The sequence below is a fragment of the Lepus europaeus genome, chromosome 2 (assembly GCF_033115175.1).
Source record: "Lepus europaeus isolate LE1 chromosome 2, mLepTim1.pri, whole genome shotgun sequence".
In the NCBI taxonomy this organism is placed as follows: Eukaryota; Metazoa; Chordata; class Mammalia; order Lagomorpha; family Leporidae; genus Lepus; species Lepus europaeus.
The window spans coordinates 81,089,223-81,111,853 of NC_084828.1; the positions used below are offsets into that span (position 1 = coordinate 81,089,223).

A 22,631-nucleotide genomic window follows, 5' to 3' on the forward strand; every position below is an offset into this window, starting at 1 on the left:
GCACAGAGAACACAGGATGATGGCGAAGACTGAGCAAGCGTCCTCTATTACATTGAAACCAACTGAGCAGACCACGTCCTACCTCTCGTGCTCCATCAGTGAAGGCGCTCTGAGGAGTTGATGCTTTGAGACGGACAAAAACACAGAACCTCACGGCGATCCCAGAAACCCTCCTGATCCACACAGAATACAAGGGTGCTTCGGGAGGTTCAGAGAAAGGGAGTTGAAAGTTGGCTCTGGTGCAAACCAAACACTGACAGCCATCCTTGTGTAGTCTGGACAGACCATTCTCTTAGTGATGCTGCTTCTAGAAATCGGTGGGAGACACACATCCCCACAACAGTGTGTCACAGCTGTCCAATTGCTTCCAGACCTCAGGCGCACCAGCGTCACTACTTATTTTTACGATGGAAAACATATTCCAAACCTGCAATCTCCTGCATTCCCCCCCAGGCCAGTCTTTCGGCAGCAGCAAGGACTATAAGCCTGCTACAGACGAAAGACCAGGGAAAGGAAGGAGCCTCTCTCTGGTGTCCCTGCCGAATGCGGTCCTGGCTCCGTCCTCACTACTTCCCCACGTGCCCTCGCAGTCCGCGTCTGAGGGCAGACCACAGCCACACGGTCCCCTCCGAGGACAGGCTGCGGGAGAACGCGGTGAGAACACTGAGCAAGAAATGCTGAAGTCAGCTGCTTGCGAGTCCCCGAGTCAGCAGCTCCGAGAGCAGAGTGACGACTGGGAAACAGGCCTCTCTCCCACACAAACCTCACAGGCAACACAACCCAGGAGCTCTAAACCAATGAGCCCCATTCCGGAGCAGGAGCCCCAGGCTGCCTACAGGTGCCAAGGGCCTGCGGGCGGGAATTCCTTGCCCACGTCCACAGCCGCCATCTGCTGGGGCTGCAGGGTTTGAGGCGAGAAGCGCTGGGCCCCAGAGCCCTGCGGAAGGAGCTGTGCATGGACACGTGTTGTCAAGCCCTGCCTGGAACTGGGCTCAGTTTTTAGGTCTCTCCTAAATCATCAAACACAACAATGACCTCATTCCAGAAACTATTTTCTGCACGAAGACTTGGATAGCTTCCTATTTCAGCCAGTTGTTGCTCTCAGAAGAAGGGGTGGAGGCACCACCCCAGAGCGCAGTGCCAGAGCCAGAATGTCCGAATCAGCGACTGAGCAGTCACTCAACCTCAAGTGCTTCCTAGGTCATGAAACCACACAAAAAAGCAAGATGCAACATTGTACGCAGCTATAAACATACACCTACAGGTGTGCTAACTTAGAAAAAAGTTTAGGACAGAAATTAATCTCTTAAAAGGTGTGTGATAAAATCATGAACGATTAGGGGCCAGTGCTATGGCGTAGTGGGTAGGGCCACCGCCTGCAGTGCCAGCATCCAGTGTGGGCGTCGGTTCGAATCCCAGCTGCTCCACTTCTGATCCAGCTCTCTGCTCTGGCCTGGGAAAGCAGCTGAAGATGGCCCAAGTCTTTGGGCCCCTGTACCCACATGGGAGACCCAGAAGAAGCTCCTGGCTTCAGATCAGCAATGGCTCTGGTCATTACGGCCATCTGAGGAGTGAACCAGCAGATGGAAGACCTCTCTCTGTCTCTCTCTCTCTCTCTCTCTCTCTGTCTCTGCCTCTCTGTAACTCTGCCTTTCAAGTGAATACATAAATCTTTAAAAAAAATTATGGACGATTTTAGAAATTTCTCCTCTCTTCAGAATCCTCTAGACCTACGGATGACCAGGCAGCTCTGTGGTTGGACCACTCCCTTGGCTGCGTGCGCACAGCGCTGGGAGGGAAGTGGGTGAAACAGTGAGGTGAGAAGAGTTCCTGGTCTGGGTTGCCGGATGGTGCCAATCAGTGTGGTCACCGGGAGGAGCCGGCAAAGACCGGCACACATCCATCTGAAATGGAAGCGCGAAGACCACACCACAGCTCACACCCCCCGGGGAAGCGGCGGCCCATGGTGTCACTTGTCCAGCAGCCCAGCACTTGGCCAACCTCTGGTTTCTCTACCCTGAGATTTGCGAGGGTTTCTGGGCACTGCAGGATTGCGTGTGGTGGAAGAAGGGTGAGGAGGGAGCACCCAGGGGCTTTGGAATACGAAGTCTGGCAGGATTCTGGTGGTTCAACGAAAAAACTGTGCTCACTCAGCTACAGTATATTCCTGCCTCAAAATGAGAAGTGTTCCCTCGCACCTCATCTACCACTCACCCTGTGGCTCCCAGACTCTGAGCTCAGTTCAAGAAATGTAACACCTGAGAGAGAGAGAGAGAGAGAGAGAAAGGGGCGGGCAGAGAAGGGAGGCGTCTCACACATGCTGGGCTTATTCTCTGCCAAGCACTGAACCAGGCCCTTTGCCTATCTATCCTTCAATTCTCCAAGGGCTACACACCCAAGTGTAGGGACAGGAAAAACAAAGGTAGAAGACAATCAGCCAAGGTCACGGGCTGTTGAACTGTGGCCATGGAATCCGTGCAGGCAAATCTGCTTCCAGACGACACGGATGCAAGCAGCCTCCTGGGTGCAAATGGGGCAGAGGAACACAGAGGCAACTCTCTGAAGACAAGCACGGCTGAAGTCAGTCACAGACGCTGCCGGCTGCTGGGAGCCGTCATTGAGGCCGCCGGGCTCGTGTTCACAGAGCTATGGTTGGCACTGCCTGCACACCAGGAGCCAGCCACGGTTCCCCAGAGAGGGGTGGCGCTGGGTCATAAAGGAGTCAGTACTGGAGGCTGGCAACAGGGCACAGGTTACACTGCTGCTTGCAACACCTACATCCCATTTCAGAGTGCCAGTTCAAGTCCTGGCTGCTCCATTTCCAATCCAGTTCCCTATAATGCGCCTGGGAGAGCAGCAGCAGATGGCTCAAGGGCTTGGGCCCCTGCCATCTGCACAGGAGACCTGGAAGAAATTTCCAGTTCCTGGCTTCCACCTGAACCAGACGCAGCCATTGCAGTCATCTGGGAAGTGAACCAGCAGATGGAAGATCTCTCTTTGTCTCTCCTTCTCTCTCTTCTCCCTCTGACTTTCAAATAATAAATCTTAAACACACACACACGGGGGGGAGGGGGGAAGAGGAGCCAGCGTTGGCTGCGTGCTCCTTTTGTGCCAACAACATGCAGGTACTTCACACAGATTCTCTTATTGCTCCCAGCAGCTCCATACTCAAGGTCAGACAACCTACATCGGGTACGACAGGATTCAGGCCCAGGCCTGACCGCTCCAGAGCCCGCGCGTCTGCAAACCAACACAGAACCACCTGGCTAACACCAATCTACCGTCACTCTGATGGAGGACGACTCCAGTCCCGGGTCAGTCCCCACCCTTCTCTGGGAGCCTACCCTTCTGTGACAGTCACACGCCCTGCCCTCTCCAGGGCAATTTCAGTCGTGAACACTGCGGCGGCCCCACCCACCCATGGGTGCACGCATCCTGGTCTCATGGGGAGGTCTGCTCCAGGAAGCCTCCCGGCTGGCCCATGGGCGTGCAACCCTCAGCACAGAGGCACAGTGACTCCTGAGAGGAACTCCTCATGCAGGATCCCAATCTGCCTCCCGTGCACCTGCAGCTTTAGCCTCCTGGCACGCCCTCCCTTTCCCATCAGCCCTTCCCGACTAAACACCAATCTTCCTCAAGGTGGGGATTGTAGAGGCCACGGAACAATCCGAAGAAGAAACCACCACTGTGCCCACGACTGTTCTGCCGACCGTATCTGCAGGTTCTCAAAGGGCCCCTCTGACACTCGGCTTTACGGCGTCTTGCAGAGGGCGGCTCCCAGACGAGAACTGCCGGCTGCGGTTCCACAGGAACCACCGTGACGTCCCGGGCGGAGACTGAAGGCGGCGAGCCCGACACGGTAAGTCAGAAAACTCAAAAGTTAAAAGCCTGCTCACGAGTGTGAGTGCTGAACAGAAAAGTGAGGGGCTTGTGGGGCTGCTTCAAAAGCAGGGGCTGTGCCGACCACAGGCTGTGAGCGCTCAGCTGAACCCTGACGCAGCCTCTGGCACCCAGGACGAGCACCGTACTAGATTCTGCAGGCCACGCACAGCCAAGGAAAGGGCCCGCTGAGAGGGAGGAGATGCCGTGTCTCCGGCCTGGATAGAAAGAGAGAACAGGGGCCGGTGCTGTGGCATAGCAGGTAAAGCCACCTCCGGCAGTGCTGGCATCCCATACGGGAGCCGGTTCAAGACTCAGCGGCTCCATTTCCAATCCAGCTCTCTGCTATGGCCTGGGAAAGCAGCGGGAGATGGCCCAAGTCCTTGGGCCCCTGCACCCGCGTGGGAGACCCAGATGAAGCTCCTGGCTCCTGGCTTTGGTTTGGCCCAACCCTGGCTATTGAAACCATTTTGGGGAGTGAACCAGCTTGATGGAAGACCTCTCTCTCTGTAACATTACTTTCAAATAAAGATGTCCTAATGGCACCTGAGCCGAGGTGGGCCCGAGGCACACGTGCTCAGCAGGCACACCTACCTGAGCAGAGGACGCCCTTGTTCCGGGCGCAGGAGAAGTTGTCGCACTCGCAGAAGGGCCCGTAGATCTTGCCGAACTCGCTCTCGAAGCAGGAGCACTGGTTGCAGCTGCACTCCCCGCGCCCGCTGCACAGCGGCTTGCCCTCGGCCTCGCGGCACAGGTTCTGGTACACGCTCGGGTTCTCCCCCTCCTGGCACTCACAGCGGGTGCCCAGGTAGCCGGGGTTGCACTCACACAGGCCGCAGATGTAGGTGCCGTTCCCGCTGCACCGGCTGCTGTCGGGCTCCAGCCCCGCACTGCAGCCACACGTGCAGTTGTAGGTGACCCGCACCTGCAGGCTGTCCCGGAACCCCACCGGCCGCAGGGTGAACGCGTGCTCCATGTGTCTGCCAGGGCAGCTCCGGGCCTCCACCGACACCTCAAAGGACGCCTGGCAGAAGGAACAGAGGGAACATTGCTGCTGCAGCAGGCCAGGGCCTGTGGGTGTCCGCAGGGGCTCCAGACACCCTGGCTTGGCCCAGCCCCCTCCACACACCATCACCGAGGTGGCCTAAGCAGGGAGAAACCCCAGGGTCAGCAAGCCCAGGCCTTGGCGGAGGACGGCAGGTCAGGGTACTGACACCTGCCAGGCACCATGCTTGGCTCTTTGCCTCACGATCCCAGGCCTCCACAGAAAGGGATAAAGTTGTGCTTTGATTGACAGCTCCTCTCCCCACCCCACTGTGAAAGTCACTCACTCAACAGACATCCACCAGACACCGGGCAGGGTCTAGGGGTTTGGGGCCACTCCCTGCTCAAGAGGCCCTGGAATACTGATGCCCATCCATCCCCCTGCTGGAGAAGCAAGGAGCTGACAGAGGACTGAGAGCAGGCACTCAGGACTGTGCAGGCAGAGCCCCTGGGCCCCAACTCCCGCTGTGCCAGGGGTCCTCATAGCTCCTCATTCCCATCAGCCCCCACCCTGAGGTCATCATCGGACGACCATGCACACGTGAACACACGTCTTCTTTTGGAACAAAACACATAGGGAAGTGCATCTAACGTCCCAGCTCCCCATGGGTCGCCTGGGAAACAGACAGCAAAGCGGGGTTTGGGGGGCATTTCGGGGGGCGGGGGCAATGCCTGTCAGCTGCCCACAGGGCTGCAATGGCAGAAAAGCAGGACGCGTCTTGCTGTGATTCTTCTAGAACTGGACCAGGCTGCCCCACCCAGCATTCCTGAGAAGCGGGGCTCCCCCTGGACAGAGCCCCGCCCACCCCAACCAACTCCCAGGACCGGCACAGAGGTCCTCGCCCCTCAGAAGGCTACTCAGATCACTTACAAGCCCTTCCAGCTATTGCTACTCTTTTTTTTTTTTTTTTTAAAAAGCTCCTTTTCCTTAAAGATTCATTTATTTATTTGAAAGGCAGAGTGACAGAGAGGAAGAGAGAAAAAGATAGAGAGAAAAGACATCTTCTATCTGCTCATTCACTCCCCAAATGGTTGTAATGGCCAAGGCTGGCCCAAGCCAAAGCCAAGAGTCCAGAACTCCCGCGGGACCTCCCACGTGGGTGCAGGGCCCAAGCACTTGGGCCATCTACCGCTGTTCTCCCAGGCACATTAGCAAGGAGCTGGACTGGAAGCCGAGCAGCCAGCGCTTGAACTGGCACTCATACCGGATGCTGGCACCACAAATGGAGGCTTAAACCCCCGCACCAACACCACCGGCCCCACTACTGTTACCCTCAGGTCTATTACCGGATTCGGAATAAAGCCGAGTTTTGGAAAGTCATCAGTACCCTGCTCTCCCGGGTACTCCGCTGGCTGTCTTTTAAGAATGCCAACAAATCTCTGTTGCTGCAGTTCTGTAGAACTCTAGCACGTGGAGATGTTCACTGCTTCCGAAACACTCAGATTCCGGGACATCTGGGAACACCCAGGAGAGCTAAGCCGGACAGGCCCGGCTCTCCCAGTCCTGGACCAAGTCCTGCTTGGTGGCAAACTAGATTCAGAGGACCCGACAGCAGCCACCAGGGCTCAGCACTGGCCACAGAGCACATCAGGAGCTGCCTGTGGACAGGACAATGGCCAGGGGCACTGGAGAACCAGGCCCACCGCACAGAGAGACGGACAGAAGCAAGCTCAAGGCTAAATTCCGAGGCCACGAGGGCCAGGAGGAGCTCAAGGAAACAGAGCAAAGCAGGGGCCACCTGGGCACCGACATCTGTCCACAGCAGCCGCAGCCCTGAGCAGCCGTCACTTGCCTCGTGGCTGTGCCTGAGAGGAGGCACCCTGCTTTTCCCTGAGAGAGTGCTGAACTGAGTCCTGGTCACACAGCGGGGGAGGCTGGGACCAGGCCTGTCATCTCCACGGCCCAGCACCTCCCGGAAGAGGGGAGCGAGGTGGATGCCCAGCTTCCAGAGGGAGAGAGTCAGCCTGGCCACTGCAGGCCTGATGTGACCCCCAAAGTCGTGGCCTGAGGCTTCTCCAAACCTTCCTGCCATGGGTTGGGAGTGCTCTCAGCCTGCAGACGGGACAGGGCTGGGGGCAGGGTCCGTGCAAAGCCATCCACGGAGCCAGCAAGAACACACAGGTGAACAGAACCTCTGAGGGGGACATGCTGCCCCCTGGGCTGGGGCTCAGAGAGAAGTGGGTCTTGCCTGAAGCCACTACTTTCTAGGGCGACAACCTGCTGGGCCTGCTAGATGAAAGGCCCATACCCCACAGAGGCATCTGAAGGTCAGAAGTGGAATAAAGCACAGAGCAATAATGGGGTCCATGAGCCAAATGCATCTGATGGCTGGAAGCCCGTGGGAGTGTCCATCTGTGAAGACGGGGACATCGCTGCTCCCAGCATCACTGCCCGGGGGGAGTGGACATGGCTGGAGGCTAGAGCATCAGTGCTGGCTCCTGCACATCCTGGGACACAGAAACACTGAGCACTGGCTGGCTGGCTCCACAGTGGGCGCTGGCAGCCTTTCTCCGCCCAGAGTGTATGCAGGGGCGCTGCTCTGTTTGGCCCTGGGCTTCTGGCCCGCAGCCTGATAACCAGAGGACGGCTCTGTCCATTTCCGCCACTGGATCTCAGCTCTTGCTGGCAATGGGGAGGCTATAAAAAGCACTCTGCGAATAGCAAGTCAATCTGTGGCCGAACCCTCCTTTCAGAGTCCGCTCTCCCGACTGGATGAGGACAGGACCCAGCAAGGCGGGGAGGTGTCCCTGGTGACTGAGGACTCCCCACAATACCATGGCTCCCAGGTCCGGGAGCCTTTCTACCCCCTGACCCTGAGGCCCAGAGCAAGGCCAGACGTAACAGCACCCCAGCTGCCACCAACCTGACCTGTGGTCTGAACCTCACTGAGACGCTCCTGGCTCCCCGGGGGCAGCTGGCCTGGGCCATCCTCACAAAAGGAGTGCCCAGCCCCCACCCAAACCTGCTACCCCCAGGGCTATGTGGATGCCAAGTCCACTCAGATCTCAACTAAACAAAGCGCTGAGCTGGGCACCGCATACAGAGCCTGGAGGAGTGGACAGGAGTTGGGGGTGTCGTGGGAAGCCCAAGATGTGGTCACTGGCCCTTTGTGTTGGGTATTAGTGTGAGCTGCACAGCCAGCCACTTGCATACTGATCTGTCAAAGCCAGGAAATGGCAAAACCATCCACCAGGGGCCGGGACCACCCATCAGCCCTTGGGGTTATGAGAGAGGAGGGTTAGGGAAACAAGTCCCTGGGGAAGAGGACCCCTATGGATTGGTCCATTTAAGGAGCGGTTCTCTTCACCCCCCGCCACCTCTTCTGCTTCTTCCTGGACAGATGTCTTAGCCCAGAGGACATCTGACCACTGCCTTCAGTGGGAGTCACCAGAGAGCCGCTGCCTGTCCCTCGCCCACCTCTACAGGAAGGTGAGATCTGTCTGGATGCCACTCACCTTAGCTGTGCCCAGGCTGTCTCTCACCTGGGTGATGTCCCAGGCCACAGGCCTCACATACCTAATGACAGCTGAGCCCTGGCTGTGTTTCTAATCCCTCCCACCCAGACCATCAGCTGTGCTGGCCCCTGCCTGTCCCCTGCCATCCTGTGGCACCAGAGAACAAAACCCACCTACCAAACAGTGGCCAGACCGCTTGGCTTGGCACATATAAGGGTGTTCCAAAAAGCCACGGAGGGGCTGCTGTCGTAGTGCAGTGGCTTAAGCCACCCACTGCCATGCCAGCACCCCATAATGGAGTGCTGGTTTGAGTCCCTACTGCTCTACTTCCAATCCAGCTCTCTGCTAACATATCTGGAAAAACACCAGAAGATGGCCCAAACACCTGGGCCCCTGCCACCCATGTAGGAGATCTGGATGGAGTTTTGGGCTCTGGCTGCAGTAGCCATTTGGTAACTGAGCCGTGGATGGAAGATCTCTGTTTCTCCCTCTTTCTGTAACTCTGCTTTTTATATAAATAAATCTTTTTTTAAGTCCATGAAACATGGAATGGGAAGCTTATTTGCAGGGCCCAGTGCAGGCGTGCCAGCCTCATCAAGGGCGACCAGCGCCGTGATGGCTGGGTGTGCACTGTGGGAGCCCCGGGGGAGGGGCCTGGCCTCGCAGAGGGTGCAGCTTGCACTGAGGACTGCAGGATGAGTGGGGGTTTTCTGGACAGAGAGGAGGGTGGGATGGGCCCACCAAAGCAGTGAGGGGTCTTCTGGGCTGTGGAGAGCACCACCCTCCACAGGTGGCTAGCACCTGAGGATGACGGCCCTGGAGGTGACAGGAGTAGCCTGGGGACTGAAGGGAGTGGCTCAGGCCACACAGGCAGGACATTTCAGAGCCGTGGGGCTGCCGCCTTCCCACAGGGCCATGCCCACTTCCCAAGGTAGGGCTGTGCACAGCTGTGCACGGCTGTGCACGGCTGTCCACGGCTGTCCAGGTGGGGAGAAGCAGCCTTCTTGCTGCTATTTCAGTGCTCAGCTTGAGTGGCAGATCAGCCCCAGCGGCAGAGACTGGCCACTTTTGTGAAAAGCTGTCATTTATGACGCTTTTTTAAAACTTATTTCTGGTCGTCCCCCTACGTTCTGAGGTAGCACACTCATGTGCAAGCAGCATGCACCTTGAAGCTTTTATTTTCAAAGTGCATGAGGCCTTGTGAAAATCAAAGGAAAACCACCGTGAGAGCAACCTGGAAGGGCTTTTCCAGACAGGGCCAGGAGGTCAGCTGGAACCAGAGCTCAGGCATGATTCCAGCTGGACACAGAAACTTGGTCACCTCTACCCTTTGACCTCACACATCTGGAATGACTCAACTTACACTCCGCCAGTGGCTCAAGATGCTCCCGCTTTACGGACAGGTCTATTCCGTTTCTAAATTCTTTATCTTCTCCATGTGCAAGAGCCCGTACTGGGTGCTTCAAGAAGTCCGTGGAAAACGTGCAACACAACACGCACCATCGGTGTGCAGTCCCTGCCCACGCAACCCAGCTAGACACTCAGTGACTGTCAGGCAGCACCTCCCTTCCTTACCACCCGGCCAGTAAGCCTGCAACCTTATGCACCAGAACAAACTTACCCTGTAACTCCATTTTTCCATGAACTTTCCGAAGCATTCCCACTTTCCCTGCCATGCTCAGAACACGGATACAGAGCTATCTGAACCCGTGAACTGCAATTCCTAAAATCCCAAAGCCCCTTTTGCATTTTTGGTTTGAGTTTGGATGGATGGACAGCCCAAGGGCAGTCTGGGGATGGTGCATCAGTGGCCTCCAATCCTACTAATGCACGTGGTTCACTGGCAAGAGAGCATCTGGGGGCCGGCGCTGTGGCACAGCGGGTGAAGCCGCTGCGTGCAGTGCTGGCATCCCATGTGAGCGCCAGTTCGAGTCCTGGCTGCTCCACTTCCAAACCAGCTCTCTGCTATGGCCTGGGAAAGAAGTAAAATATGGCCCAGGTCCTTGAGCCCCTGCACCCACGTGGGAGACCTGGAAGAAGCTCCTGGCTCCTGGCTTTGGATCCTGGCCATTGCAGCCAATTGGGGAGTGAGCCAGCAATGGAAGACCTCTCTCTCTCTGTCTCTCTGTCTCTCCTTCTCTCTCTGTGTAACTCTGACTTGCAAATAAATAAGTCATTTAAAAAAGAGAAAGAGAGAGCATCTGGCAAGATTCTCAGGCCCCTTTGAGCCTCGGGCTTTGGCACATAAAATGAGAGAGTAACGGCTACCACACAGGGCTGCCGTGAGAAGCAGAGAAAGCAGCAGCAAAGCCCTGCGCTACCATGGTTTGCAGAACCTTCTGAGTTCCCGTTAAGTGGTAACTAATATGGTCCCCCTCTGCAATGGGGAGGCTACGATCCATGAGCTGAGTAGGCTCGAGGTGCAAAGCCCCTGGGTTGGCTTGTGAGTTCACCACTTCTGAGTGGGGTGAGCCTGGGCAGGCCACGTACATCCCCAGGTCTCACGCGGGCTATCAGCAAGAAGAGCAGCACGTCACCCCACCCCAGGCCGCACAGTGTGTGAACCAAATGTCAGCAGGTACACAGAGCCGCTCAGGGAACTGCTCCCTCTCTGGAGGTGACTGTCCTCACTATCAGGGCATAGGAATACTGCGACAGTTCTAAAAGTTCATGGAAAACGGAATGAAATGTATTTTGGTATGAGAATGTCTGAAAGGCACGCATGGTTTTCTCACGATGCACTTTTCCGTGAACGTTCTGAAGATTCCCCTTAGGTACAGCAGAGCAGAATCATAGGCACCAGAGTCTGGCTGCAGAACCAGAGAGCTGGGGCCGACGTGGTGGCGCAGCGGGTTACACCACAGTGTGCCACGCCGGCACTCCACAGGAGCGCCAGTTCAACTGGATGGCGCTCCTGGCTCCTGGGCTTGGCCTGGCCCAGCCCCGGCCATTGCGGCCATTTGGGGAGTGAACTAAGAGATGGATGATGTCCCTGTCTCTGTCCCTGTCTCAGTCTCTCTCCTTCACTCTCTTCTGTAATGCTGCCTTTCAAATACATTAATCAGTTAATTAAAAATAGGAAACTAGAAACAACCAGACAGCCCTGGGTTTGAACTTTCATGTCACTAGTGTGCAGTACTGGACAATTTATTAAATCCCTGAGCCTCGGTTTTTCTCACACACCAGCATGAATGACATCCTCCCCAGAGGGAGCAGGTGGGGAGCACAGAGAGACTCACCCTCTGGTCTTTTTTTTTTTTTTTTAAAGATTTATTTTATTTATTTGAAAGGCAGAGTTACAGAGAGGCGGTGGCAGAGAGAGAGAAAGAGGTCTTCCATCTGCTGGTTCACTCCCCAGATGGCCGCACAGCTGAAGCTGAGCCGATTCGAAGCCAGGAGTAGGAGCTTCTTCCAGGTCTCCCACATGGGTGCAGGGGCCCAAAGACTTGGGTCATCTATTGCTTTCTCAGGCCATAGAAGTGAGCTGGATCGGAAAAGGAACAGCCAGGACTAGAACCTGTGCCTATATGGGATGCCAGAGTCATAGGCAGAGATTTAACCCACTGTGCCACAGCACTGCTCAGGTCTTCTTCTTAAAAACTGCAGTCAAGGGGCTGGCACTGTGGCATGGTGGATGGGTTGCCGTCGGCAGCGCCGGCATCCCATATGGGCACTGGTTCACGTCCCGACTGCTCTTCTTCTGATCCAGCTCTTTGCTGCAGCCTGAGAAAGCAGTGAAGGACAGTCCAAGTGCTTGGGCCCCTGCACCCACGTGGGGGACCTGGGGGAAGCTCCTGGCTTCAGATCGGCGCAGCTCCAGCTATTGCAGCTGTCTGGGGAGTGAACAGCAGGTGGAAGATCTTTCTACCTCTCCCTCTCTTGTCTGTAATTCTACCTCTCAAATAAATAAATAATATTAAAACAAACAAAAAACTACAGTCAAGGGGCCGGTGCTGTGGCAGAGTAGGTAAAGCTGCCGGTTGTGATGTCAGCATCGCATATGGGTGCTCATTCAAGACCTGGCTGCTCTGCTTCCAATACAGCTCCCTGCTAACATGCCTGCGAAAGCAGAGAAAGATGGCCCAGGTGCTCAGGCCCCTGCACCCATGTAGGATATCTGGAGGAAGCCCCTGGCTCCTGGCTTTAGTCTGGTCCAGCCCTAGCCACAGCGGCCATTTGGAGAGTGAACCGGCGGATGGAAGATCTCCCTCTTTTTCTGTCTCTCCTCCTCTCTAACTCTGCCTTTCAAATAAACAAATAAATAAATAAATCTTTAAACAAAAAGCTACAGGCCGGCGCCGCGGCTCAATAGGCTAATCCTCCACCTTGCGGCGCCGGCACACCGGGTTCTAGTCCCGGTCGGGGCGCCGGATTCTGTCCCAGTTGCCCCTCTTCCAGGCCAGCTCTCTGCTATGGCCCGGGAAGGCAGTGGAGGATGGCCCAAGTGCTTGGGCCCTGCACCCGCATGGGAGACCAGGAGAAGCACCTGGCTCCTGGCTTTGGATCAGCGCGGTGCGCCGGCTGCAGCGGCCATTGGAGGGTGAACCAACAGCAAAAAGGAAGACCTTTCTCTCTGTCTCTCTCTCTCTCTCACTGTCCACTCTATCAAAAAAATAATAAAAAAATAAAAAATAAAAAAATAAACAAAAAGCTACAGCCAAACCAAATTCCTTCCTCCGCTTAATATCCTGAACAAAATGCGAGAGATTGGTCCTGCTGATTGCAGCCCACTTCCCTCTGGAGGAGCATTCCTAGCGTGGGCCTTCCTGCTTTACAAGATAAGCAGTTCTGTCCAGCGTTGGGACCGTCCCAGAGCTGATAAGACAGTCCGGAGAGTGCAAGCCCAGCCAGTAGTAAACAGACAGAGGAGACATCTGCGACCCAGGCAAGCCTCCCCGGTGGACACAATCACACTGGCAGGAAGTGTTTGCTCAGCTGCACATCTGCCTGACTGCGCTGTCGCCGCCTGCATCATCTGTCTTATTCCTGAGGACGTCACCAGCAGCTTCCAGCGCCTTCCCGAGACCCCGAGTCTCCTGCACACTGTCAATCTCTGATCAGAGAGCCCAGCCCTCTTTCCCAAGGCACCCACTTGTCCAGGAAAGGGCTTGTGTTTATTTCCTGCATCATTTTTTAGCGTTCCTGACACTCTGCACCCAGTGTTGTACACACAGATCTTTCCATGCTGTTTTTCTGGATATTTCTGCCTCCTTCCATTTTTTTCTTTGTAGCCCTTGCAATTACAGGACTCTAGTGGGTTTTTTAAATTAGTCTAGATTGAGTAACCATCATAATTCATCAAAACAAGATGAACATAACGCAACTCCTGACAGCTGTTAAACGTAGAAAGTAAGGCCGGCGCCGTGGCTTAACAGGCTAATCCTCTGCCTTGCGGCGCCGGCACACCGGGTTCTAGTCCCGGTTGGAGCGCCGGATTCTGTCCCGGTTGCCCCTCTTCCAAGCCAGTTCTCTGCTATGGCCCGGGAAGGCAGTGGAGGATGGCCCAAGTGCTTGGGCCCTGCACCCCGTGGGAGACCAGGATAAGCACCTGGCTCCCGGCTTCAGATCAGCGCGATGCGCCGGCCACAGCGGCCATTGGAGGGTGAACCAATGGCAAAAAGGAAGACCTTTCTCTCTGTCTCTCTCTCTCTCTCACTATCCACTCTGCCTGTCAAAAAAATAAAAAAAAAAAAAGAAGAAAGTAAAATTTTTGGATGTGCCCTTTAATGAGATGAGGCTTTTTCCCCAAATAGTTCACACCTTATGTCAAATAAAATCACTTACTGCTGAGCGAGACAGGGATGCGCGTCAATTCTGTTTCTACTTCTCTTTGCTGAGTTTCAAGCACAAAAACTTACATAACCAGGAAGGTGGGAATGGAAGGAGTAGTGTTACAGCGACGCCATCTTGTTCTACGAATGTCTTCAGAGTTAAATGCCATACATAATCGTTTGTAATGGCTTATCTGACAACTCAATAGGGCTCCTTTCATGTTTGTTAAACAAGCTGTCTTGGAAAGAATGGGCTTCTCGGTCAGCGCAGCCCTTCACTTGCTCACCTTTGTCCGAGGTCTGGACTGTCCCTTTATTGCTGGGGCAAGGCCCCACACTGGAGCACGTGTTGTGGGTGAGAGGGTCGCCCGTGTGATGTAAGGTGAGCACGGGGCCACTGTGAAAGGGGCGGGAAAAGATCTGCAGGGGAGGTCAGAGGACCAGGCTGAGGCAGCTGGCCGTGCCGCTACACCTGCTGGGCTCTCCCCTGCAGCCCAGGGCGCAGCCGGCTCCTGTCCACACCGGCTGTGTGCCCACAGGACTTGGTCATTTATTTTTAAGGTCCCTATAATTTGGTTTCAAGATTCTTTACGGAAAAGAACGCTCCCTCACTGCCTTTGTCGCTTCCTAGCAACAGAACCTTAAGCAACATGAGGAATGACCTCACAGCCTGCTCCTAGGGGCAGAGCCCTCCAGTGAGGCACGGACAGCTCCCACCCCACATGCCAGCCTCTGCGCCAGTGCTGGGCCCCGTGCTCCTGTCACCCGTCAGTCCCTGGCCCGGCACAGAGGTAGCCATCTTCACTTCCATTCACCTGGACAAGGCAGAGACACTCCCTTCAGCTCATCACATCAGATATGCTTTCTGCATATCTCACAGATAGGAACGGTGGGAGGCCTATATAGCAAGCTGCGGAAGACTAGGCAGGAGAGCCAGGTCTCTTAGATTAACTGCAGGGCAGAACCCGAACTCCCAGAGGGCTCTGTGTGAGCCAGGGCCCAGGACTCACCGTGTCCCCAATCTTCAGGCCCTCGCACTTCCTCTGACCCGGGTAGGATGCACCATCTTGGCAGGTAGCAGTGAAGACGAGATTGAGATCTTCGGGCTGATCCCAAACAGACAGCTCTACTTTAGACCGGATACTCTGAACAGAGGGAAAACAAAAGACAAATCTCTCAGTGAGGGCCAACGCCGAGGTGCTCCTCACGCTGGCTTGCTGATACCCACATGAATTTCTCTAACACAGGAGCCTCTGGCCAAGGAGGGCCCCGTGGGCTTGGTTCCCCGGCCCTCCCTACCCTTCTCCTTCTCTCCAACCCACACACCATCCTTGCAGACCTGGCACGGGCTCCCTCTGAGCGTGGAGAGCTGATGACCTACAACTGCTTTCAGGGCCATGCTCTACCCCTGTGAGCCCTTCCAAAGTCAACTCTTATGCCCCTCAGGAGCCCGACATGCAGCTCCTCAAATCTCGCCTTCACACGCCCGGGATAACGCTCCCTTGTCCAGTGGTTTTCTCTCCTCCCTTCCCTTGGCCAGCTCTCTGGGGTCCTTCAAAACCAGCCCAGCAGCCTCCTCTCCAGGAACCCACCCTACTGTTCTTATGCTTGAGCCCAACCCCCAAGAAGTGATGTCCACATTCATGACTTTGAAACCCACAATCTCACAGGTGGCTTATGTTCTCAAGACAGCGGACGAAACAGAAATCAAGTCAAAGTTACCCATCAGAATAGAGGATGCAGGGCTCTCATACCCTGCTAGCGGGAGCTCAGACTGGTATAACCCCTTAGGAAACCGCCAGGCAGCATCTGCTAAGGCTTAGGCGACCCACATGTGGTGCCCCTACTGTAGGAACCAGAATCTGGCACTACTCGGATGTCCTTTACCAACAGAACGCAGGGCTGGCACTGTGGTGCAGCAGGCTGCGTACCACCTGTAACACTGGCATCCCACACTGGAGCACTGGTTCCAAAGCCAGCTGCTCTGCTTCTGCTCCAGGCCCCTAATACACCCGGGAAGGCAGCAGAAGATGGCCCAAGTACTTGGGCCCCTGCCACCCACGTGGGACAGACCTAGATGGCGTTCTGGCTCCTGGCTTCACTCTGCCTCAGTCTGTTTCTATACTTAGTACAGCAGGCCACATGTACTCAGAAACACAGAGAACCCAAATGGCCTGTCCGCCCGGCCCCTCCCTCCCGCCCAGGCGCACTCAGGAAGCGCAGGCGCGGCGCGGCAGGCAGGCAGAAGTGCTGCACGCTCTCGTGAGGTTTCCTCTTTTTCTTTTTTGCTGACTATGTAGTGCTCAACTTGAAGAAGTGAAATATGCAGTTTTCCCAACAAATTAATAGCCTGTTGGAAGCTCTCTGCAAAAAAAAAAAAAGGGGGGGGGGGCTCTCCCTGGCTGCTTCCACAGCCCTCTCAGATACACCTCTAAGTGCCAGCCTTAACCAGCCGAGGGTCTCGGCAGTGCCACTCGACGCATGCCGTGCCTGGCTGGATGCAAAGGGCCATCTCGTGTTTCTCTCTGGGGCTTGGCCCAGGCTCCTGTTGGATGAATAGATGGATGATGGAAAGAGGAACATTTTACCAACAGCTATGCTAAGGGGCTCAGGCCAGGTAGATGGGTAGATAGGTAACCGCCTAAGAAATTACTTGGACACAGAGGGGCCCTGTGGCTCACAACAGGGAAAGGAGGCACCAGTTCTCCCGAGTGGGATCTGCTGAGGCTGCCACTTGGAATGTGAGTGGAGGGTTTGGAAGAGGCACAGTGAGCCCAAGGGATGGGGACTCTGTCACTCTGGTCACTCCAAAGGCAGGAAGGACCCACCCAGGCCGACCTAACACCCTTCCAGGCCCACATTTTCTTTTTAAAGATTTATTTTATTTATTTGAGAGTCAGGGTTACAGAGTAAGGTAGAGCCAGAGAGAGGTCTTCCATCTACTGGTTTACTCCCCAACTGACAGCAATGGCCATCTTCTACTGCTTTCCCAAGCCACAGCAGAGAGCTGGATTGAAAGAGGAGCAGCCGAGACTTGAACCGGTATCCATATGGGATGCCAGAATTATAGGCTGAGGCTTTAACCCACTGAGCCACAGCGCCCGGCCCCTCCAGGCCCATTTCTGATCCCCGCAGTGACACGCACGGCTCTCTTCGGACACTCGCTTTCTAATTTTGCAGGGTACGGCTCATCACGCTGGATCCTGGTCGGAAGGGTCAGTCTCCCCCAGGAGACCAGGGGCTCCTGGAGGCAGAACCGTGTTGGTTCGCTGTTCTACTCCGAGGCATAGCGTGATGCCTGCCACACACCAGGCTGTTAGCATCCCTGTGTTAAGTGAACGGAGTGCAAGCTATAACAGAGATCAAAGCCACGTGCAATCAGTTCTCACATGAAGGCTTTTATGTGGGACTCCTGAACTCAATGAACTCCTACCAGACTCGCCCCTGAAGACGACTCCTTACGGTTCACCCTGGGCAAAGGAGACAATGTCAAGAACGTTAGCGGCTTAAAAGCCGTTCTGTTACATACTCCTCGGTCAGGCCACATCTGCAACTGCTTTAAGCCAGGCCAGCTGTGCAGCGGGTGGTGCAGACTTTATGGCAACAACAAAAAGAGAAACATGTGTTCTGCTGGGGGAACAACACAGCAGGCCTCTGAAGTTGGCCTCCACATGCGGCTGCAGCGGTTCCAGCTCACTCTGTCCTTCCCCACTCGGAAATGAGGCCGCTGTGACTGCCCCCTGAGCCACCCCCCTCTCCCGGCAAGTGCGATGTCGAGGGTCCCCCCTCCCTGGCGTGCCGTGCGGGCCCAAGGCCCCACTGCTGGGTGCTGGAAGGGGACTGCTCCCCATTGCCCACTACAGAGCAGTTGCCAAAGTCCTTAGGGAGGACGTGGTGAATTCTCACAACGGAAAAGTTGGCACAGCAAGAAAAAAAATCAGTCAAAGGTTTTGCACTCCGCCAGACTCTACCAGACATGAAATCAAACACACTCTTCCCATGCGCTCCAACCAAGCGCAACACAGGACGTCCCCCGGAGCGAGTGCCAGCCCTCCAGGGGGGCAAAAGTCAACAGCATGCAGTACCCAGTGCTGTGTCGCAAGACTCAATGTAGATCCAGCACAACCTGCTCAGTCGGCAAGGCGACCAGTCTGCGTCAGGCTGTAACTGGACCTCAGCCAGAGAGAGGAGCAAGTGGAAGTGTGACCTCTGTCCCCCCAACCCCCAACACACCAGAGACCCGCACTGGACTCAAATCCAGGAAAGGTGCAGGGAGCCCGCAGCCTTCAACCTGGCCGGAAATGCAGCAGCCAGTGAGTCGGGAGCGCTCAGAAGGCGGCAAGCCAGTCCTTCGTACCCTCTGCTCTCACACACCACTGCTGACGGCAGAAGTGGGGTCCCCCCCACACCTAGCACTCTCCAGCAGGCCCACCTAGGGTCCTCTAACTCAGTTCTGACACCGTCTTTACCCAGAGACAGGGTCAGGGTCAGGGTTCAAGGCCCTCTCTCAGAGGCTGCCACCGACACTTGTGAGCCACCGGCTCCAAACCTGGGCTCCTGGGGCCCCGGCCTCATGTAAGATTCATTTGCCAGGGCAGCTAACACAGCTCAGGGGTCGTTCCTTAGGTTTACTTGTGTATTAATAAAGGCTCTGACGAAGGGTACAGATGAGCAGCCAGGGCAGGGCATGTAGGAAGGGGTGCTGAGTGTCTGGCCCCTCCGAGTGCACCACACGCCAGGCACCTCCGTGTGGTCAGCTGTCCAGAGGGCTCCCAGCCCAGTCCTCTGGGGATTTTCTGGAGGCTTCACTACACAGACATGGCTCACTGCCTCGCTGGCCATCAGTGACCAATCCCATCTTCAGGCCCTCTCTCGCCCCAGGAGGTCAGCGGAAGGAGCGGAAGGTCCAACCCTCCAACCATGTGCATGGCTTCCCTGGCAAGCAGCCCCCATTCTGAGACCATCCAGAGCCACCTAGGTCATAGCATTAGAATCAACGCTGTTCCCATTACTACAAAGTGTGTGTGTCAGGAACAAGAGTCAAGACAAAATCCTGGGGCCGGCACTGAGGCACAGTGGGTTAAACCAAGCCGGCGTCCCATACGGGTGCTGGTTTGAGTCCTGGCTGCTCCATTTCCAATCCAGCTCCTCACTAATGCACCTGGGAAAGAAGTGAAGGATGGCCCGAGTGCTTGGGCCCCTGCACCCATGTGGGAGATCTAGAAGAAGCTCCTGGCTTTGGCCTGATTCAGCCCTGATACGTGCAGCCATTTGGAGAGTGACCCAGCTGATGGAAACATCTCTGTTTCTTCCTCTCTGTATAACTCTGCCTTTGAAATAAATAAATTAATTAAAAAAAAAAAAAGGACAAAGTACAACAACAAAAGACGCTCCTTGCGCCTGTATCCATGAGGGTTTTAGAGATTTATGTCAGGAATCAGGAGCAGAGACCAATACGTGCATTCCGATCCACACCACAGCAGCGTGAGCACTAATCCAGACCCCCAACACGGCCTCAGCCACGAGGTTCTGCTCAGATCCTTAAAGGGGCACCTTCTATATTTAATCACCTGCTTTAAATTTTGACTGACGGGAAGGGTACAAGCAGGCAATATCCAAGGATCACAACTTTTTGGGTGTGCTGGACATGTTCAATATCTTGATGGGAGTGATGGCTTTACAGGTGTATATGATTAAAATTTATCAGGCCGGCACTATGGCGCACTAGGGTAATCCTCCGCCTGCAGCACCGGAATCCCATATGGGCGCTGGGTTCTAGTCCCAGTTGTTCCTCTTCCAGTCCAGCTCTCTGCTGTGGCCCAGGAGGGCAGTGGAGGATAGCCCAAGTGCTTGGGCCCTGCACCCGCCTGGGAGACCCAGAAGAAGCACTTGGCTCCTGGCTTTGGATTGGCATAGCTCCGGCCGTAGCGGCCATTTGGGGGGTGAACCAATGGAAGGAAGACCTTCCTCTCTGTCTCTCTCTCACTGTCTAATTCTGTCAAATAAAAAAAAACTTATGAAGTCATATACTTTAAATCCATATAATCTTGGATGCTCATAATATCTCAGTAAGGCCTTACCATTTTTAAAGATTTAATTAAATTTATTTACTTGAAAGGCAGAGCATCAGAGAGAGAAAGTGAGGGAGAGACAGAGATCTTCCATCTGCTGGTTCACTTCCTAAATGACTACAACAGCCAGGCTAGGCCAGGAGCCTGGAATGCCATTCTGGTCTCCTATGTGGGTGGCTGTTTCCCCAGGAGCATCAGGAGGGAGCTGGATTAGAAGTGGCGCAGCCAGGACTTGAACTTGCGCTCATATGGGATGGGATGCTGGCATTGCAGGGGGCAGCTTAACCTGCTGAGCCACAACTCTGGTCCTAGAAGCCTTTAATTCTTTTCTGCTAAATTTGAATCGTTATTGTTGATAGTATTCTAGTAAGCATTCGTTTTGAAAAAGCTGAGTTTCAAATGCTCATTCATAAGCTATGTCTTGTTTCATGATGTGTATTCTTAATCAACTCAAAGCCAAGGTTCACTCTTTCTCAAGGGATTGCACCCCAGGTTCCCAACATGGACAGACTGCGTTCTCCTCTCATCACCTGGCCTGGTGCCTCTGCTGACCTCTGCTCACAACACAGAGAATGCTTCACCATCTCGCTCCCTGACCCTTGGGGCCCCTGGATCTCCACTGAGAAAATGAATTTATAAATCACCACGTTCAGGTCCAACGCCAGACATCTCACAGACAGAACGTGACAGCACTTGTGCCCCTCGCCTCTCAGCTTCCTGTGGTCCCTACATAGGCAAGGACCACAGAACCAGCCGGCCACATCGGACACAGACAGAGCGGGGAGCTCAACCCGTTTTCCGGGGCTGCGTGTCGTTACGCCTCCCTTTATTGAAGCCGCGAGGGCCTCAGAGGGAAACGCTGGGCGTCGACTTTTTCCCAACACCCCACAAGCCCAGCCACTTCTCCCCAGAGGCTCCGACTCAGCAGGAAGCCGGCCGTGGTCACCTTCCTCTGCACATGAGCCCAGCGGCAGCGCCCTGGCTGTCCCATGGGGTCTCAGAGAGGGGACTTGCGGCACAGGGCAGGGTGTTCCTTTAGCTCAGCGTCCAGGGCCCCAGATCCAGGAGGCTCCCGGGGCAGAGCATGCCGGTGCCCCTCGCACGCATGCCCACACTCAAACCCTCTCTGGGCACGTCCCATTGCAGCAGACCCGGCCAGGCTGAGCTCCCCCGTCCTGAAATGCAGACCAAATGACTCAGCGTGGAAATCTGCAAACCACGTAAGCTGCTTTGGAAAGCCTGCCTCGCCGGGCTCTGGGTTCCGAGCTGGTTCCCGGATCTGGCGAGGATTTAAAGGTCAGAGAGATCAGAAAAACGGATGTTTGTGTGCCGGGGGTAGGGCAGGAGGGGAGAAGGAAGCCTTCAGTTTCTCTTAACAGGAAGTTCCAGGGAGTGAGGAGGTGTCGACTCTGTGAGAAAAGGATCCATAATTACAAGTGAAGGGAGGGGGGGCGACCAGCCAGGAATCCTCCCAGCTGCCCGACTCACTGCCTCCAGGACAACTCACTGCAGGACTGGCCGCACCCCAAGCTCTGGGGCGCCCCCAGTGGCCAGGGCATCAACAGGGGGATGGAACCAACACAGGAGCAGGCAGGATGCTAAAGACTCATCTGCAAGCCAGGCCCTGCTGGGACGGGCAGGTGAGCGAGTGGGGGGCACGCCGGTTGGTCAGGCCCCCTGAGAGTCTACAAAAGCCCCTCTTCTGAGAGTTTAGGACTAGCAGTGTTCCTGAGACCACACCTAGTCTGCGGGTAACTTCAGCAGAGGCGGGCGACTCCCATAAGGCACTACCGCACTGGCTGGGTCTCCTCCCCACCTGGGAGACAGTGCCTGCCGCTCCCAAGAGAAGGCGGGTCTGACTTTAGGGCTTCTTGGGCGTTGAGCACCGAGGGAAAGGAGGGAAGAAGGCAGCAGAAGCCTGGGGAACGACTCTTGGAGAAGTGGCCCGGGATGGGCAGGTGACCAGGGAATCTGTAAGTGCCAAGGTCCCGTGTGGAGAGACAGCAGCACAGAACCTCCCAGGCCCACTCAGGGTCCTGGAAAGACCTGACCACAGTCAGCCCTGAAGCACAGAGGCCAAACCCCACGTCCAGTCTTCCCTCCCACGTGAGCGTGCGGCCCTGCCCGGCTCCACGCGCTCCTGGAGCCCGGCCGTCCTGCTGGCTTCGAGGCAAGGTGAGCACGTGCAGGAACATCCTGGGCAACTGGGCGGGCAGAGTCCGGGCGTGCCCCAGGCTGCCGGCCTGAGTGCAACCCACTGGCTCAGCGGGATCAGCCGAGGACAAGGGTCAAGACCGCAGAGGGGCAGGGGGAGGGACACAGCAGTCAGGGTCCCTGGACCCTGGGCAAAGGACAGGGAGCAGAGCCAGGTCCCCGAGCACAGTGCGCTGCCTGCCTGCAACTATAAGCC

General features: G+C 55.7%; 1 protein-coding gene across 1 annotated transcript in view; it reads right to left on the reverse strand.

The window, feature by feature from the left end:
- ITGB5 (integrin subunit beta 5) overlaps nucleotides 1–22,631 on the reverse strand; it is a 107,738-nt gene that overhangs the window by 22,913 nt on the left and 62,194 nt on the right. The window contains exons 9-10 of the mRNA XM_062209144.1: nucleotides 15,161–15,295; nucleotides 4,474–4,903 (exon numbers count right to left, since the gene is read on the reverse strand). Of these exons, the coding sequence (XP_062065128.1) occupies nucleotides 4,474–4,903; nucleotides 15,161–15,295 (565 nt within the window). The remainder of the gene's footprint in view (nucleotides 1–4,473; nucleotides 4,904–15,160; nucleotides 15,296–22,631) is intronic.